Here is an 18,075-nt window from a genome sequence, read left to right on the forward strand (position 1 = left end):
ATGATAATATGGGCACCTGCTCAGAAACTGCTATCAAAATAACACTGCAAAAAAAACCTGTTGGTAGAACAAAATCTTGTTGACCTTATTTCATCCTTTCAAATCTGCAATCTAAGATGACCATTCAGTTGCTAACGTGCTTGTCAGACTAGATGACTGGTAAAATTAGAGGCGGGTGTAGACCTACAGGATAGAGGGCAAACGGAGACTGGGCAAGGTCTACCGCTTCTCCCCTGCCCAGCGGCCACCATGCTCCTAACTAGCGCCTGAGGTCAACTGCTTCCTGTCCTGTATTAGGTTCCTGGGGTGTTTGTGATGGTGCATCGTCCACAGTTGAGGGATTGGGAACAGTGTTTCTCCATCATGGTTTAGGAATGTGCACACAATTTCAGGCTGACCAATGACTGTGGGCTCCTGGACTCACAGAGAAGAAGCTCTTTGGCCAGTGGGATCAGGAAGATGGTAGGATAGAAATCTTGGGCCTCTGGTGGCTGTCTTTAGCTCTGAGAATGAAGCAGACAGAGCCTCTTAAAAGCTGGCTTCAGAGAAAAGCTTACAATTACAATCGGGACATTGGGTCTGAAAGTTTCAAACAACAGGTCTTACTCTTTGTTATTGTATAATTTTCTGGTGTCATTTCTGAAAATAAATGTACAATCAGCCCAGAGTCTCCATAATCTTTTATTTTTAGTCTCACCTCTTTCCAGGAAGTGGCAGAATGAAGGCACAGTTTTAGTGGTCATTTGTTAAAAAAAAAAAACAAACAAAAAAAAAACCCAAAACTGCCCATTATTCTTCACATTAAAAATTAAACCCAATGATTAAAAAAAATAGCATGTTACCATTTATATCACATATTTAGGATCATGTGGTTTCCAGTGTGAGTAGAATGTAGTTGTGCCTGTGAAGGAACAGAAGGCAGTGGCTGAGAAGCACGTGTCCTCATAAAATATATCTAAGTAGTACACTCAGGATGACTCATGCTAAGGATTTAGACATAATATCCCAGTCCAGTACTCTTGCCTGGAAAATCCCATAGATGGAAGAGCCTAGTAGGCTGCAGTCCATGGGGTTGCGAAGAGTCGGACACGACTGAGCGACTTCACTTTCACTTTTCACTTTCATGCATTGGAGAAGGACATGGCAACCCACTCCAGTGTTTTTGCCTGGAGAATCCCAGGGACGGGGGAGCCTGGTGGGCTGGCGTCTACGGGGTCACACAGAGTCGGACACGACTGAACTGACTTAGCAGCAGCAGTTCTTCTCAGAGGAAACAATTTTAGTTTCTAAGGGACACTCACTTCTGCCATCTCAATGCCCGATTTCAAAGGTTGCAGGCTATGGACTTCTGTGCCACACTTAGGACAAGTGAAGGACACATCAAATAAGAAGCTACTTTTCACGCAGTAGTAACAAAAGACATGCTCGCAGCCAATGGTGTGAGGCATGGTGGGCCACTCCCCACACAGAGAACACTGTCTGCCACTGGCTGCCAGCGTGCTGTCGCTGCCTGGGGCTCCGGTCAGCGGGACACACCATGCAGAGAGCTTGGCTCTCAACTTCTGGACATTGATTAGGGGGAGGAGAAAAATCAGAAACTCGGCAAAGCCGTGCCAGAGGAGTTCCCTATTCATATACTCAAAGCCCACTTCTCGGACACTTTGGGGCTTGTGAAAGACAGAATGGATGCCCAGCAGACGTTCAGTCAAAGTTGCAAACTTGCCCCTTTGGAGGAAGATCAAGAAATTAATCAACCCGCCTAACTTCAGAAGTCCGACCACCAGATTCACGCACTGCTTGGCTTTCCTGAAGGATGCGATGTGACGGTTCCGAAACAAATCGTAGCATCGTTCTTCTAACCACTTGCCACCAATTGTACAGACAGCATACCAGAGCTTCTGATTTCTGCTCGGTGGCTGGTAGCTCAGGTTTGGGGAAAGATCGTTCTGGTACTGAATATTCAACACTGACTGTCCCACTGTGGCATTTTTAGAGTAGATGGTGAATCTCCACAAGAAAAGCCACAAGAATGCTTTCACCTCTGGTTCAAAGCGGGCTAACAGCCCTGGCTTAAATCCATGAAAGCACTGAGTAAACTGGGACCAAACGAGCTGCTCCAGGGCCTTGTTTAGTTCAAGCGCATCCAACTGGCTGATTCTTAGCACTCTGTTTGTCCGCTCTGCATTCTCGTCTCTGGAAGCCATGCCTTCTTTGAAGGTCTCTAGGAAGAAGTACAATCAGAAACCATCACTGACGGAGCAGTTTCTCAGAGCTATCTAAAATGCTGTCTCCCGGGCTGCAATCCTCATTTTGCCCCCAAACTCCCCGCCCCCGGCCACACACACACAAAGAAAACATCATCGAACAGTCGCAATCTTGTACTGTCTTCCCAACTTAGAGCTGGAAAACTCTTGTTGACACACAAGTGACAATGGACAGAGGAGACAGGAATTCTGTGAAATCCTTGCCTCACGCTAGCCAAGAGCTGGAGGGAAAGGAACGGGTCAGGACAGAGTTCCCCTTCTTTTATCCATTCATGACTCTATCCCCTCCCAGCCTTTTCTCATTCTGGCTGCTCTGAGCTCCCCACCGATGGTATCTAACGTTTATCTTCCCTTCCGCCTCCTTCAGTGCCTGTCCCACACTGCAATACTCTGAAAACACGACCCTTCCCAAGTGGACCCCCAAGGCTGCTTTCCTCATGCCTCACCCTCTAGTTACAAAGTGCTCCCTTCTCTTGTTCACTCCTGGACATTTGTTGTCTGTTCCCTTCATCTGGAACAATCTGCTCCCATTCTCTAACTGGAAAACTCACATTGCCTGGAAACCCCATAGACAGAGGAGTCTGGTGGGCTATAGTCCATGGGGCTGCAAAAGAGGCGGATGTGACTTAGTGACTAAACAACTAAGTTTTTGAGTACTAGCTTAGGGACCACTTCTTCTAATTTAGTTGCCTCTCTAGCTGTTTCTTTAGCTCTCTGTCCTTCCTCTTTCATGATGTCCCTACTCTATACTTTTCAATTGTCTATTTCCTCCACTGGAGGATAAACCCTATAGCAAAGACTGAGTCTTCTTACAGTTGATTCTTAGCAAATAGCCCAGTGCTTGGTATAGAGAATGCTTCCCACAAATTCAAGATGAGTGGAACAAGAAACAGGATGAAAGTCTGGAGTGGGGGAGTGGTAGAAAATACAAATTTCCACCCAGTAACCTTTCAAACGATTTTGAGTTACCATATCTCGACTGCTGATTGCCACATCTTTCAACATGTTTGTTGCTCACCGGCTTTTTCCCAATGAGTGTGTCAGAAGCCTGTGATAAAACGGGAGAACACAGTCCCAACCCTTGTGGAGATCATAATCAAGTGACTGGGAAGAGGGATGAAGCAAGAGTGTACTGCAGAAAATAATAAATAGGCAATTACAAGATGTGAAAGGTGATGTGCAAGGGGAACTTAAGAACATCGTGCTTACAACTAGACCGCAGAAGGTCCAAGAAGGCTTCACGGAAGAGGCAAGATCTTCTGAAGGTAGGCACCTGAAGGATCAGCAGTGTCACGAGGGTAAAGATAGGCAAGAAAACCACTTCTACAGAGGGAACAGAGGGTGCTAAGGATGGGAGGAGCCAGGACAAAAGATCAGGCTGGAAAGGAAAGACTGATGCTAAGAGCCACGTTTGAGGAGGCTGCATTTTATCAAGAAGGTAATGGGGAGACACCACATAGCTGTAAGGAAAGAATTGATCAACTCTGCATTTCAAACAGTGTGTTCTGGCCACACAGAGAATGGATTACAGGCTGAAAGACTGGAGGCAGAGAGACCAATTAAGATGATTGTTAACATGATTTAGTGAGAAACTAATGATAGTCTAAATTAGAAGGGTATCAGTGGGGATGGAGAAAAATAGGTACCTTTGAAAGCTACAAAGTGGAAGGATGGACACGACTCAGTGAGAAGTAAGCCAAGAATAACTGACTTGAGTAATGGAGTGGATGGTAGTCCAATTCTCTGAAATAGGAAACATATGCAGAGATATAGGCTTGAAGGGAAGATAATAAATCTGGGCAGTTTTAGAGAGCTGAGGCCCCTATGAGACAGCTATGTGGAAAAGCTCAGCAGGAAGTTCTGAGGATATATGGGAGATAGATTTGGGGAGGAGATTTTGTGTGAGCCCCTCTGATGGGACTGATCTATTTTAAATCTACTTGATCTATTTAAATGCTAAGATCAGGAAGACAGTCGTCTAAAGATAAGGTAGGTCCTGCCCATTCACAGCACATCCAACTTTCTTTGTACAATATAAGCTTATTCCCTTGGTTTCCTTCTCCAGTCACTGTAGCGTTTCATGGGTCACGATCACTGCCATCACCAACCTCTGACCTTTCAAAGCTTTCTCTGCTCGGGTCTGTGTATCACAGTCCTGTTGTCTCTCTGCTTGTAGTCTAGTGGCCTTCACACCTGAGCATTAATCACCATCACATGCAGGACTTGTCAGACTGCGCTCCTCAGTTCCAGAGTTCCTGATGTCCTCTGGAATGGGCACCAATAATTTGCATTTCTAGCAAGTTCCCTGCTGACGTTGTGAATGACTGGGCTAGTCCATTTCCAGGCAAAATTCATGATTTTGTGGGCCTGTCGCCCACATGGCTCAATGCTGCACACCAGTCCTCCTGTCTTTTTTGCTTGGTTTTTGTCCACAGATCTGCAGAGGCTCTTACAGATCTCACTCTGATTCAGTTTTCTCTTTCTGCTACTATGTAGTCCTTGTGAGACTGAGACCACTCACAGATTTCACAAAGTCGATGAGCATCAATGTATCCTAGCTCTGCAGGTGCTTGGGATGCAAATGAAGACGCCAACCTGGGTCTGCACAAGGAAGCAGGCAAATCGATGGACAAGTCGGGCAGCAGCAGAATTACATGGTATTGCAAGATTCTTAAAAGACAACTGCATAAAATCTCAGAACTGTCTCAACAGAAAAAGACTTTCAATCTTTATGCAAAAAAACATTAGTGATTATTTTTCTCACATTTTATGTAATTTAAAATCTTCTTTAAATATGTCATTTATGTAATTAAATAAAGGTCCATATAGTCAAAGCTACGTTTTTACCAGTAGTCATGTATAGATGTGAGAGGTGGATCATAATAAAGGCTGAGCACCAAAGAACTGACACTTTCGAAACTGTGGTGCTGGCGAAGACTCCTGAGAGTCCCCTAAACAGCAAGGAGATCAAACCAGTCAATTCTAAAAGAAATCAACCCAGAATATTCATCGGAAGGACTAATGCTGAAGCTGAAGCTCCAGTACTTGGGCTCCCTGATGCAAAGAGCCAACTCACTGAAAGAAACCCTGATGTATTTAAGAAATATAATTTAGAAAAAAACCCACTAAAACATTATTTTAAAAAACCTCATAGGCAAATCAAAATCGAGACAATTATTTGTTCAGATCTACCAAATCATCTCTTACCTCACTGACCCCAGGATAAAGTACAAACTTTTTAGATTCTAGCCTTTCTGTGTCCTTCTTTTTAACCATATAACCAGTTATTCACTGAAGAGTCTTTATTTTACTTTTAAAAGACTTTTTTGATGTGGACAATTTTTTAAAGTCTTTATTGAGTTCATTACATTATTGCTTCTGTTTTATGTTTGTTTGTTTTTTTTTCTTTTTTTTCACTGAGAGGCCTGTGGGATCTTAGCTTCCTGACCAGGGATGGAACTGCACTGTCTGGGTTGGACAACGGCAAAGTTTTAACCACTGGATCACCAGGGAAAACCAAAGAAATTTTAACTGACTCTCTTCTGGTCCTGCCTCTATGCCTTTTCTCATGTACCGAACACTTAGCTTCTCTACCATCTCCTCCTGCCAGCCCCAAGTACCCTTGCAACCCTATTTCAACGTCTGCTTCACAATTCTCTCTCCAGTTCCCACTGTCACCATCTCTAACTATCACAGCAACTCTCTGTGCTGTGTGCTGGGGTCCTCACTCCAGTCATCCGAATACACCTTTCCCTAACTTAACCATAAACTAGTCAAGGGAAACTGCCTCATGGCTGCTTCTCAAGGTACCTGCCATCAACAGAGACTGATACCTAACTCACTTTTCCTCATGCAAAATTCTATAATCGCTCAGGATAGGTGAAAAAATGGTATATACAATTCCTCTACTGTGACAGTCTGGACAACTCGGCATGTTTCCCAGGTTTTGTATCCTGTGGTAAACAAGATAAAGGAAGTTCTCTTATTTGTCAAAGTACTCCTGAAAAGCTCAGGCTGTACTGGACATCAACTCCAGCACTTCAGCCTTCTCCCGTCACGCCATCCCTGCCCCCAGTACTGAAACGGATGGACTGGTAATTTTTTTCAGTTGTGTGCTCAGTTTCTCAGTAGTGTTTGACTCTTTGTGAGCCCATGGACTCCCATCAGGCTCTTCCGTGGAATCTTCCAGGCAAGAATACTAGAGTGGGCTGCCATTTCCTTCTTCGTTTCAGTTGAGTAGCAGATGAAATTTATGGCATGTGTTGAGAGGGCCAGTTGTACCAACTTATGTATCTTCAGATATCAGAGTCACAATCAGTTCTTCGTAATCTTTATAGAACTTACTGCAAAGATGGGCCAGCTGTAGCAGTTGCTCAGTAAAGGTCTGTTGAACTCATACGTGGTGGAGTGAGCAGTTTGGCAGTGAATCAATGTTCAGATTGAACACTGCTGATAAACTGGAGTCTGAGGGCATCTCTCTCTTCTCAGGTTCCTTACTTGTATGCAGGAAGAAACTGGTCAGAGAGACTGGCTTCTGACAGGAATCACTGATCTCAAATCCCTCATTTCTGGAGGAATCATACTTAAGTAGAGTTAGTAAAGACAGGAATTTTTAATGGGTGCCAGGAAAGAAGACTTAACACACTCTCTAACCAATCCAATATTCAACAATCCTTATCATCAGAAAATTCTTTCTTATACCTTCTGTTACAGTTTAACTTTTTTCTTGTTTCTTTCCTCTTCTTCACCCCAGGCCTGGCTTCAGTGAAGATTAAGAACAGCTGGGCCCGATCTCCTCTCTACAGAAGACTCTTTACTAGAGCAAAAGACTATTATTAAACTGTTCTTCCAGATGAATAATTTGTTTCTTTTTTTGGTTTTGTTTTAGGTTTCAGTATCCAACATTTTAGTCATTTTTGTGACTTCGTTTCACTGTAAACATAGAACAGGCATTGTCTACTATGCATCACAGTGTGTTAAAGTAGGAGCTGCTGCTGCTGCTGCTGCTAGGTCGCTTCAGTTGTGTCCGACTCTGTGCGACCCCAAAGACAGCAGCCCACCAGGCTCCCCTGTCCCTGGGATTCTCCAGGCAAGAACACTGGAGTGGGCTGCCATTTCCTTCTCCAATGCATGAAAGTGAAAAGTGAGAGTGAAGTCACTCAGTCATGTCTGACTCTTACCGCCCCATGGACTGCAGCCCACCAGGCTCCTCTGCCCATGGGATTTTCCAGGCAAGAGTACTGGAGTGGGGTGCCATTGCCTTCCTATTGCTCTGTCATCCTGTTCAGGTGACTGGGACAGAGTAGAAAGACCAGGTGTAAAATCTGATAGACTCAGGCTCAAACTCCAGCTTGGTCTCTTGGCTGCTAAGTCATCTTAAAAAAATCCCTAGCAGCAGATTCTTCTAAGAGTTGGAAATGAATGGCTACCTCTAGATGTTGCTGAGATTAAAGCAGACAATGTTGTACAAGCGGTTTGGAAACAGGCAGGCAGTATTACTATTACATTATTGCTACTTTGGCCAGGGATGAGCTTTAGAAGAAAAAGACTCAGCTGATTTTGCCAAATCTCATTTTAAAAGACTGAAATCTTCATTATTACTCATCTAATGCCTCAAGCTGGGCTGGAAGAAGCACAAGCTGGAATCAAGATTGCCGGGAGAAATATCAATAACCTCAGATATACAGTGGACACCACCCTTATGGCAGAAAGTGAAGAGGAACTAAAAAGTCTCTTGATGAAAGTGAAAAGAGGGGAGTGAAAAAGTTGGCTTAAAGTTCAACATTCAGAAAACTAAGATCATGGCATCTGGTCCCATCACTTCATGGGAAATAGATGGGGAAACAGTGGAAACAGTGTCAGACTTTATTTTGGGGGGCTCCAAAATCACTGCAGGTGGTGATTGCAGCCATGAAATTAAAAGATGCTTACTCCTTGGAAGGAAAGTTATGACCAACCTAGATAGCATGTTCCAAAAAAGAGACATTACTTTGCCAACAAAGGTCCGTCTAGTCAAGGCTATGGTTTTTCCAGTAGTCATGTATGGATTTGAGAGCTGTGAAGACAGCCGAGTGCTGAAAACTCGATGCTTTAGAACTGCGGTGTTGGAGAAGACTCTTGAGAGTCCCTTGGACTGCAAGGAGATCCAACCAGTCCATTCTAAAGGAGATCAGCCCTGGGTGTTCTTTGGAAACAATGATGCTGAAGCTGAAACTCCAGTACTTTGGCCACCTCATATGAAGAGCTGACTCATTGGAAAAGACTCTGATGCTGGGAGGGATTGGGGGCAGGAGGAGAAGGGGACGACAGAGGATGAGATGGCTGGATGGCATCACCGACTCAATGCATGAGTTTGGGTGAACTCTGGGAGTTGGTGATGGACAGGGAGGCCTGGCGTGCTGCAATTCATGGGGTCGCAAAGAGTCGGACACAACTGAGCGACTGAACTGAATGCCTCAACCAACCTGCGGTAAAAGGATTCCCACCCCCGTCCCTCCAGGAAATACTGACTACACCATTAAAATATAAATTGTGGCAGTTACACAGTGAACATTATGTCACCGTGATGTGGGCATGTGTGGAGGAAGGGGCAGAAACATGGTCCAGTGGAACTCATGCATCATATTAGAGGAGATGCTGGGGTGGGAATCCTGAGAGGATGGGGGGATCCCAGCATGACCTGCTCTCTCGGTTGTCTCACCTCCATCCACATGGCTGTGCCTGTTTATCCGGAAGCAAAGAAACCTCTCCAGAATGCACACTGACAGCATCTAACTCGAGGGTGCTTCACCAAACAGGGCCTGCCTGGTACAGGCAGTCCAAGACAAGCATCCAACCTTGGTTTACCATCAACACGCTCCGTTCAGTTCCTCCTCCTCTCCCCTCCTCTTTCTAGAAGGTACAGTTATTCTAGGATATTGGCTTTAGAGAAAGGCACTGCTCAGGAGTAGAAGAAACTGATGAGACTGAAAAAACTACAAGTTTAATTCATCTGATTATGGAACTTTTTCCCTCCACTGCTGGACAATAATATTTGGCTGAAGTAGGTGTAGGACACATAAAAAAATGCCATAAGTACCTTTAGATCACATAAAGTTATTCTCAATCTATTGGAAGAAGTTTTGGTTTCGGTGAATTCTAAATCTCTGACAAATCACTATTCAATTTAATATTTACTGAGCGCCCACAAAATGCCAGGCATTCTTCTACATTTCAGGGGTTTGATCCAAATAGTTAACTCTTAGTTAACTTCCTTTTAGTAAGGCATTTCTAAAGAAATAGGACGTTGCAATAATCAAGACTAGCCACTGATCTCTGAAGAAAAGAATGGATCTCAAAATACGAAAACACTATGAAGGATCACAAAACTCCCTGGGGCAGAAAAGAGAAAACTTGGATTTAATACTGTACAAACTGCAGAAATATGCAAGCACTGACTCCAGCCATGGTCCACCTGGGAAACACAGGGAGATGGGTTTCAACGGGAGCCGCATCCTTATGAATCCCCACTAACCTGGCTGCACTTGTTTGGAAGTAATGAAGTTGTCTGCTGTGACCAGAGCAGAATGGCTTGGCAGCAGAGACTGGCTGAAGAGTTGCTGCTGCTGCTAAGTCGCTTCAGTCGAGTTAACCCCCTGCAAAAAAGACTCCGTTTTAAGGAAATTGCATTGGTTTTGTAGCCATGAGTAATCACTGAACAGAAGGGACTTAACAGGATATAAATTTTAAAAGATTAACCTGATTGCAGAGTTTAAGAAAAGGAAAACTGCAATTCTGAAGGACCAGTTCCAGCAGTTGGCCCCCAACCTTTCTGGCACAAAGGACCAGTTATGTAGAAGAGAGTTTTTCCATAGATGGGAGTGGGGATGGTTCAGGTGGTAATGCAAGTGATGGGGAAGGATGAGGAGCAGCTGCAGATGAAGCCTCACTGTTCACCCCTCTGCTCACCTCTTGCTGTGCGGCTGGGTTCCTAACAGGCCACAGACTGGTACCAGCTGGTGGCCTTGGAACTGGGGACTCCTGAGTCATACGACTCCTGCGACTGTTCAAGGACCTTAACTGAGGTGTTGATTAATAACATTCTGAACAAGTCTTAGTAAGTTGACCTGCTTCACTGACAACTATGAAATTAAGAAAGATTACAGCATGCTCATGTTTTCGAATCAAAAATCTCCAGCTCTTCTGGAAACCAGTGCTTTCCTGACTCTGCTACACTTAGTGCTATCCAAGGCCTACTACTGGTCGGTCTACTTCTACTTTCAAAAATTTAAATATTAAAAATTGTATTATTATTGGTTCTTGTAGGTTGGTATCTAGTTTCACAAAAGCAGCTCAAACTTAAATGGTTTAAAAAAAATACAAACTAATTTTTTTTTTTTTAAGTTGGGATTGTTTTGAATTGAAACAAATACCATCGGATTTAATTCAAATTGATTTTTCCAGCAAGACAAAATCTGGTGATGCTTTATCCTGTTCTGCAATGAGATCTCCTTCTTTTAATGCACAATCCTATCAACCTCTCCCTCTCCATCCCCCGTTTGCCAAACTATACTAAGATTCTGAAAAGCTAACCCAGGTAAAACATTTATGGCCATGCAAAGAGACTTATAAAAACAATTAAAAGTACAATTGGCACTAAGTTAATTCACGTTCAGTGAAGGATACTATGCTAAGGACATGTGAAGATGCTTAAGGCAAAATCAAGGCCAGATAAAAAGTAGAGCATCTACGAGGGTTACTGTGATTAACTTGTCACATAAATATGTTTAAGACAAAATGATTGAGCGCTATAAAACTATTAAAAAGGTCTCCTGCTGACATTTTATCACTAGACATGTCACACTGCTTTTCTTTCACAGGGAAAAAAACAACTGAAAATTCGTTTACTGAGAGCAGCGATATATAACCTTATCCCTTAAATAACTCATGCCTTTCTTTTAAGCTTTTCATTCCCCAAATAAAACTTTGTCATCTATATTGCATTCCAAAATGAAGGACTTTTTATCTCACTACAGTGGGAAGAATTTCTCAGGACGTCTTCCAGCGCTTTTATTGAGTATCGCACAAATTATGAATGAATATATTTTATTTAAAAACATGTTATTGACAGAAATCTATCAATAATAATGTGGGTATTGTCAAGGGCCTGTCAATATTAATGTAATTATGATTAAGGGCATAGCATGGATTTTTAGCTATAATACCAAGTAACATCTCAGGCATTACTGCTATCAATAAACACATTATTATTGACCTGTTTCAAGATGCTCAGTACTAGATGTATTACCATTAGGCATGTTTGTCAATGCATACTGCTGACAAAAATTCTACATTTAAATTTACAGTCTTTGCAAACTTTGTCAGCAGAAACATGTGATTCCCAAGCAATCACTAAGGTTTCAAATCCATCCACACACTCTCTGCCAGGCTATTCTTTTCCAGACCCACAATCATCAACTGATTTTCAGTATGACAATGCTGCCGCCTCACTGTCTTAAGGGTTCTGGTGATGTATATGGATGAGACCATTTCTGCCTTTTAGTTGTTTTTTTTTTTTTAATCTTAACTGGCTTTTCACATTAGGAGGTTATATGAATAAAGTTCTACAACCTGAGATCTTAAGCTTTGAACCTCTACCCTAATTATTTTATTTCCTTTGTATAGTCAGATAGATTTACTGTCCATTGTATTGAAATCAACACTAATAAATGGGACATGCATCAAATAAAGATTTTAACAGGGCGTTGATTCCCAGAATGCACTGCAAACATGAACAAAAGAGGAAAAAACCTATGGCTGAGACCCATTACATCCTTGTGACCTCTGGCACTGTGAACAGGCCTAGAAATCAACAACTCTAAGTTCAAATCCCACTTCTGCCACAGCCTTGCTAAGTGACATGTCACTGTTGTTTCATTCATCTCGTTCATCAAATATAAATGAAGTCCTGATAGCTTATAGCTATCTGATGATAAAAACTCCAACTGTGCTCATTTGACGGAAAGGCAATGGCACCCCACTCTTGTACTCTTGCCTGAAAAATCCCACAGACGGAGGAGCCTGGTAGGCTGCAGTCCATGGGGTCACTAAGAGTCGGGGCACGACTGAGCGACTTCACTTTCACTTTTTACTTTCATGCATTGGGGAAGGAAATGGCAACCCACTCCAGTGTTCTTGCCTGGAGAATCCCAGGGACGGGGGAGCCTGGTGGGCTGCTGTCTCTGGGGTCACACAGAGTCGGACACGACTGAAGTGATGCAGCAGCAGCAGCAGCAGCAGCACTAGTGGGTATGTAACAGAATGTCTCTACAATGTATCTGAAGGATAAACTTCCAAATAGCACACATTTTTCAAACACATGAACAACGATAAGTTACTCTTTTTATTTAGAGAGAATTGGGAATTCAACTCAAAGACTAAAATCTTCACCACTATAATCAGTCTTACACAATTGAGCACCTTACCTATTTCACTTATGATATATTTACTCAAGTATCTAAAAGTAACACAAACTTTTTTTTTTTAAACCTGGGGACGAATCTCCCATTACTTTGGCCTTTCTTCACAAACACATTTTAAGCGTGGCACTCATCTTTTCTCTCAGAAAACTGATACTTCTGAGTCTTTGAGGGAGAAAGCACACTGTGGAAATAAAGAGCAAATGTCTGGGTGAACACGGGGCAGGAGACTTAAAACTGGTTCTGATTAGTTCTGTATTCTAGCCCAGGTTCACCAACAGGCTGTGTGACTCTGGACAAGTCATTTCACCACACTATACTCTACAGCAGTTAAAAAAAAGTCTTATAAAAAGTCTACCTCTCTAGAATCATCATGGGAATTATTTTAGAAAACCCTGGAAGAGAAGATAAAAAGTAAAAGTACAGTCATTTCCAACTGTAGTAAGGGTTAATGTCAAACATAAGTAAGGAAAAGGCTAAAGTAGAGAAATCAGAACAGTAACACCCGTGAGACAGACTCAATCCTCACAGAAAAAATACAGCGAAGCCTCATGGAAGACAAACCAAAACGATTTGGGAGTTTACAACTGCAGTAAACCTATACTACTTACTTCCTGGATATGGAGTTGCTAATAAGTGAGCACTACAGCTAAGTGCCCTTTGTAAAAAAATCAAATATTAAATTATTTAATCCTTACAATATTATGAAAGAGGTTCTTTTGCTATTTTGTTTTAAAGCAAGAAAATTGAAGCGCAGGGAGACGACTTGTGTGAAACACACGAGGAGGAATGGTGGGGCCATGCCCTGCACCAGCCTCCTCTATGGACAAGGTGATGGCTGACCTAATAGCTGCACATAAACACCTTAGGATGTCACTGCAGGACATGCAGATGGGGCTGTTTAAGAACTAAGTATGAAGTGATGATGAGTACCGGTATGAACTTCAGCAAAAACTGCAATCCAAGGATGAACAAACAAAAGACATGTGAAACTTGAGAGCGACTAGACCTTTAAGTACTCTATAAATCTGGAAAAAGATTTTAGGATTTAACTGCCTAAGAAGAGAATTCTAAATGACTTCAAGATTATTGGAATACAGGTTTAATTGCACATTTTATGGAACACGAGAGAATATGAAAACAGCCACAAGGGAACAGAGGTATCAGCAATGGAAGAGGAGGAAGTACCACGGGATGCATACTACGAAGAAGGCACTAGATGTTTTCTTTACAGTTTCATGACAGTTAATGTCATGTCCACTTTAAGAAGTCAAAAATTAAGAGGGGTCTGATAACGTGCTTAAGGTCAAGCTGACGATTTAGTAAATGCTAGAAAAATGGTGGAACATACAAAAGGAAGTCAGTATAGATATTTGCTAAGCTTGGATCAAATTCAACATCACAGAGCTCAAAACAAAATTTTTTCTCTCAAGATAATTCTGAAGACCAGACTGCCAGTCAAGCTCTCAGGACTGTAGATGGGAGGGAGAAATTCAAGGAAGCTGGTAAAGTTGCCCACGTTGCCTGGAATTCACCTTATCTACTTTTCTTGCCTTTCCGTGTGGTCAGAGAACCATTTGAAGAAACTGAATGTCAAAAATGAACCAAAGGAATATGGGGGTGAGAGAAGGAGGTGCAAACAAATATTATGAACACATGTAATACGGGAAGTAAAGGCAATGCCAGCTCACGTGACCCTGGAAAGGAACAGGTGTGCATAATCAAAATGGAATTACTCTAGAGCTCCTTTTTTTATTTTTAAGATTTTAATAGTTAAAAAGAAAGAAAAGATAACTGGGATGAAATTTTATCTCGTTATTGACAAATGGGTAAAAAGGAAGAGCTCTGCAAAAAAAAAAAAAAAAGGGAAAATAGATAAAAAGTAATCTAGAAAAGGACATTTTGATTCCAGAGATGAGAAAAGATGTGAGAAATTTACAGTACACAATGGGAAGGCCTCTTGGTGGCTCAAGTGGTAAAGAATCCACCTGCCAATGCAGGAGATGGGTTTCTTCCCTGGGTTGAGAAGACCCACTGGAGGAGCAAATAATAACCCATTCCAGTATTCTTGCCTGGAGAATCCCACAGAGGAGCCTGAATGCACACACACACAGAGGAGCCTGAAGGACCACAGCCTGTGGGGTTGCAGGGAGTCGAGCATGACTTAGCAACTGAATATACTCACACACAGGGAAGGACAGAGGGTGCTAGACAACCTCTTCCCTGCTCCCACATGCAGAAATTAGTGCCAGGATTACAGTTGTAGGGCAAGTGGGACAGTCAGGGCTTTTCTCCTGAGGTTACTTCCACATTCCAAAGGAACTGAAGAGGAACATGGAATGTGTGAAAATGCTGTCATTTCACAGCAAAGAGAAAAGAGAACGTCCAATTTGCTTCTAGGTTGTCCAACTCAGATAATAAGGTGAAGAAAGAAAGAGGCCAGTGACTCAGAGCAGAACTTCTGTCTGTGAATAAAGACTGCTTTGTCTTGTGCTACAGGAACCAGAGCTTGGTGGAGGGCAAAAGGCAAAGAAACTAAAAATTTACTTTATGCTTTAAGGAAAACGTGAGGCTAGGACTTGGAACTTTACTAGTAAAATGACGTTAGGTAAAACTGCTAACATCTTTAAGGTTCAGCTGCCAAAAATGGAAAATATCTGCCCTCCCTATTGCAAAGACTGCTATGAGCACAAAAATAAGCAAAAATTATATGATTAAAATTAAAAAGTAGGGGGAAAAGAGAAAAAAACCTGTGATCAAAAATAAAGTACCAAACTTAAAATTTGTATCTATTAAATAAGGTAGAATATGGACACATTTGTGGCTTTTGGTAATGAATTAACTGCACATACATGCATTTTATTGTTTAAAAACCTGTAACAAATGAATGCAAGTTGAATACAAATGAATAATTAATCTACAAAAAAAAAATTAAGGCCAGTAGGAAATATATCATCTAGTCTAAGATACAAATTTAATTTTCTTAACAGTACTACTGTTTTTCAAGCAGAACAAAAAAGAATAGCTGTTCTTGTAAAATACAGCTGAGGGTCAGCTTGCTTTGTCTCTCCTCTGCATGACTCCAGGACATTTCTACAGGAATTCTACCACAGAACAGTTTTAAAACCACAGATTGAGTGCTCCTCCTAATTTCTAAAAATGAGAATAAGGCCAAGAGGTAGAGCTGGTCAGGAGCAGAAACTCAACTCTCTTGACTCAGTCTAGCATGCTCATTGCTATGTCCTCTTACTTCTATTTTTTCCCCTATTTCTAAGGAAAACAAAATAAGAGGTTCTTTTTCACTTGTATTGTCAATAAAGAATTCCTAACTCCACTCTTTCTTTTCTTCCAAATCTCTTTCTGGCTCAAGACTACTCAACTTTAATGTTTCTGGATACAAGAAATGGATAATATGGGCAAGATGAGGGAGAAGATACAGTCATCCTGAGATATTCTGCCAAGGCTTAACTAAAGGTAACTCATTAGGGGAAGGCGTTCAGACTGTAAACTGGTGTGGATGGAACCTCAGCCTACCTGTAATTTCTACTGTTCAGATACAGTGTTCCAAGGACATCACAGAATACCAATACCATTAGACGTGAACAGTCTACATACAACTTAGTCTCATTCTGTGAACAGCCCTTTCACTAAGTGTAGTATTTTCGGAAAACGATAATAAGTAAACAGTGAGTTTTAAGGCCTCACAAGAAAAATGACCTTTATATTCTAATTATCAGGTATCAATGTTAAATGTAACTGACTCATTGTAAGCAATTTTCTAAGAAAATTCTCAGTAGTTTTTTCTCCCCAAGAAAATTAAAACTGCTTTTGAGTTTATAGGCTTTTTAAAATATTGGAAACTTAAGCCTACTCAACTTTTTGGTACCAAACAGCGCTATACACGAACCATCAGATATCAGGAAAAGTTTGGACCCTCGGTAATTCTTAAGCCGTTCAAAAGGGTTAAATCTCACCACCGCCAAGTGACAGGAAACGATTTCCAAGTATGTTCTAGAAAATCACTTCCCAGAACGCAAAGGAAACTCAAATCTAGCTGTCCTTTTTTCCTTTTAATGCCATCCTAAGACTATTTTTAGACTTTTAGGTTTGCTCCACTGCCTTTCCCAAAATCAGACTTTGCCTCTTCCAGGAAGACAGGAAGCCAAATTAAACAGGGAAACAAGCAAAGGGCGACAATTACAAGGTCATGAAACTCCACGCCCTCCCAGTTGTAAGCAAGACCGCAGGTCCACACTCCGACTCTCTCGGGCGACACTGACCTTAGGAGTCTGCGAAACGCCCCGCTCCAAGTAACTGTTTCTGAAACATCTCTGGGAAGCTTGGCTTTTCCAAGCCGAACCTGCGGTCCCCAAGCTTCCGGAACTCGTGGGTTTGCGGAGTGACGCAGCACCCGGAAGTGCCTGGAAAAAAAAAAAGTGGAACTAAACCAACGAGAACCACGCTTTAACGCTCTGAGAAACGCCGAACTCCGACGAGCCGAAGGGCCGAAGAGTCACGAGCCGACGGGCCGAAGAGCCGACGAGCCGAAGGGCCGAAGAGGACACCCGCGCGCTGATTGGTCTGCTGGCCGTGGGGGAAATCCGCATCTGATTGGCAGGAAAGGCGCGAACCCGGCAGCCCGGGTCCTGGGGGCGCGCGTGGAGAGGCTACCGGGTCAAGGGGCCGCGGGGAAGCCAGGGCTCTGGAGGGCCGGGCTTTCCCTGCCTTCGGACAGCGGCAGCCGGCCTCTGAACGAGTGCCGCCGAGTGGCGGCGGGGTGCCTCCGCGTCTTGGGGCCTCTTCGCTCGCTAGGTTGGAGGGCCCACTGCGAGATGGCCGGGTGGGGATGGTAGCCTCCGGCTGCAGCTGCAGCATCCGGGCTGGGGCAGTTTTTGCAGCGCGTGGCTGCCGTGGCGGGAGGGGCGGATGGCTGGTTGGCCTCTGCGGGCTCAGGGAGGCAGGTGGCCTTCAAAGCCTCGGCCCGGGAGGCCTTGCCTTACGAATTGGACCCTCTCTCGCTCGCACAAATCAGAGGCGTGAGATCCTTGCCGCGTGGTCGGTGTAAATCATCCCAGACCTTTAGAAACGCGGACAGTAGGGTCCCCTCGCCCTGGGGAGCTGAGGCAGGATTTCTAGTACTAAGGCCCCGAGGGAAGGTATTTTTTGAGCATTGATCAGGCAATTATGTGTAGCCGGCATAGAGAATCGTCTCTGCCTATAATAAAGGGATGGCCTTATCTGTCTGGCTTGTTTGCTCAAAGGTTTGAATGAAGTCATGTGGGTACAAGCTCTCTGCACTCAGTAGGTCTTAAAAACGTTTGAGCGCATGTCTCCCCCGCTGCGGCTTCTCAGAA

General features: G+C 43.1%; 1 protein-coding gene across 3 annotated transcripts; it reads right to left on the reverse strand.

Moving 5' to 3' along the window:
- Positions 1-662: 662 nt before the first annotated feature.
- Positions 663-17,585, reverse strand: PEX2 (peroxisomal biogenesis factor 2). Of its 3 annotated transcripts, XM_069601061.1 has the most exons (3): positions 17,002-17,207; positions 9,778-9,898; positions 663-2,219 (listed from the first exon to the last, which is right to left on the reverse strand). In XM_069601061.1, the coding sequence occupies exon 3, from the start codon at positions 2,202-2,204 to the stop codon at positions 1,287-1,289; it is 918 nt and encodes a 305-aa protein (XP_069457162.1). In that variant the 5' UTR covers positions 2,205-2,219; positions 9,778-9,898; positions 17,002-17,207; the 3' UTR covers positions 663-1,286. The 3 variants fall into 3 exon arrangements, with proteins under 3 accessions (XP_069457162.1, XP_069457161.1, XP_069457163.1); XM_069601060.1 differs by lacking the exon at positions 9,778-9,898 and having other exon boundaries at positions 663-2,221; positions 17,002-17,585; XM_069601062.1 differs by lacking the exons at positions 9,778-9,898; positions 17,002-17,207 and adding an exon at positions 3,212-3,365 and having other exon boundaries at positions 669-2,221.
- Between the last annotated feature and the right edge of the window lie 490 nt (positions 17,586-18,075).

The sequence above is a fragment of the Ovis canadensis genome, chromosome 9 (genome assembly GCF_042477335.2).
Source record: "Ovis canadensis isolate MfBH-ARS-UI-01 breed Bighorn chromosome 9, ARS-UI_OviCan_v2, whole genome shotgun sequence".
Lineage (NCBI taxonomy): Eukaryota > Metazoa > Chordata > Mammalia > Artiodactyla > Bovidae > Ovis > Ovis canadensis.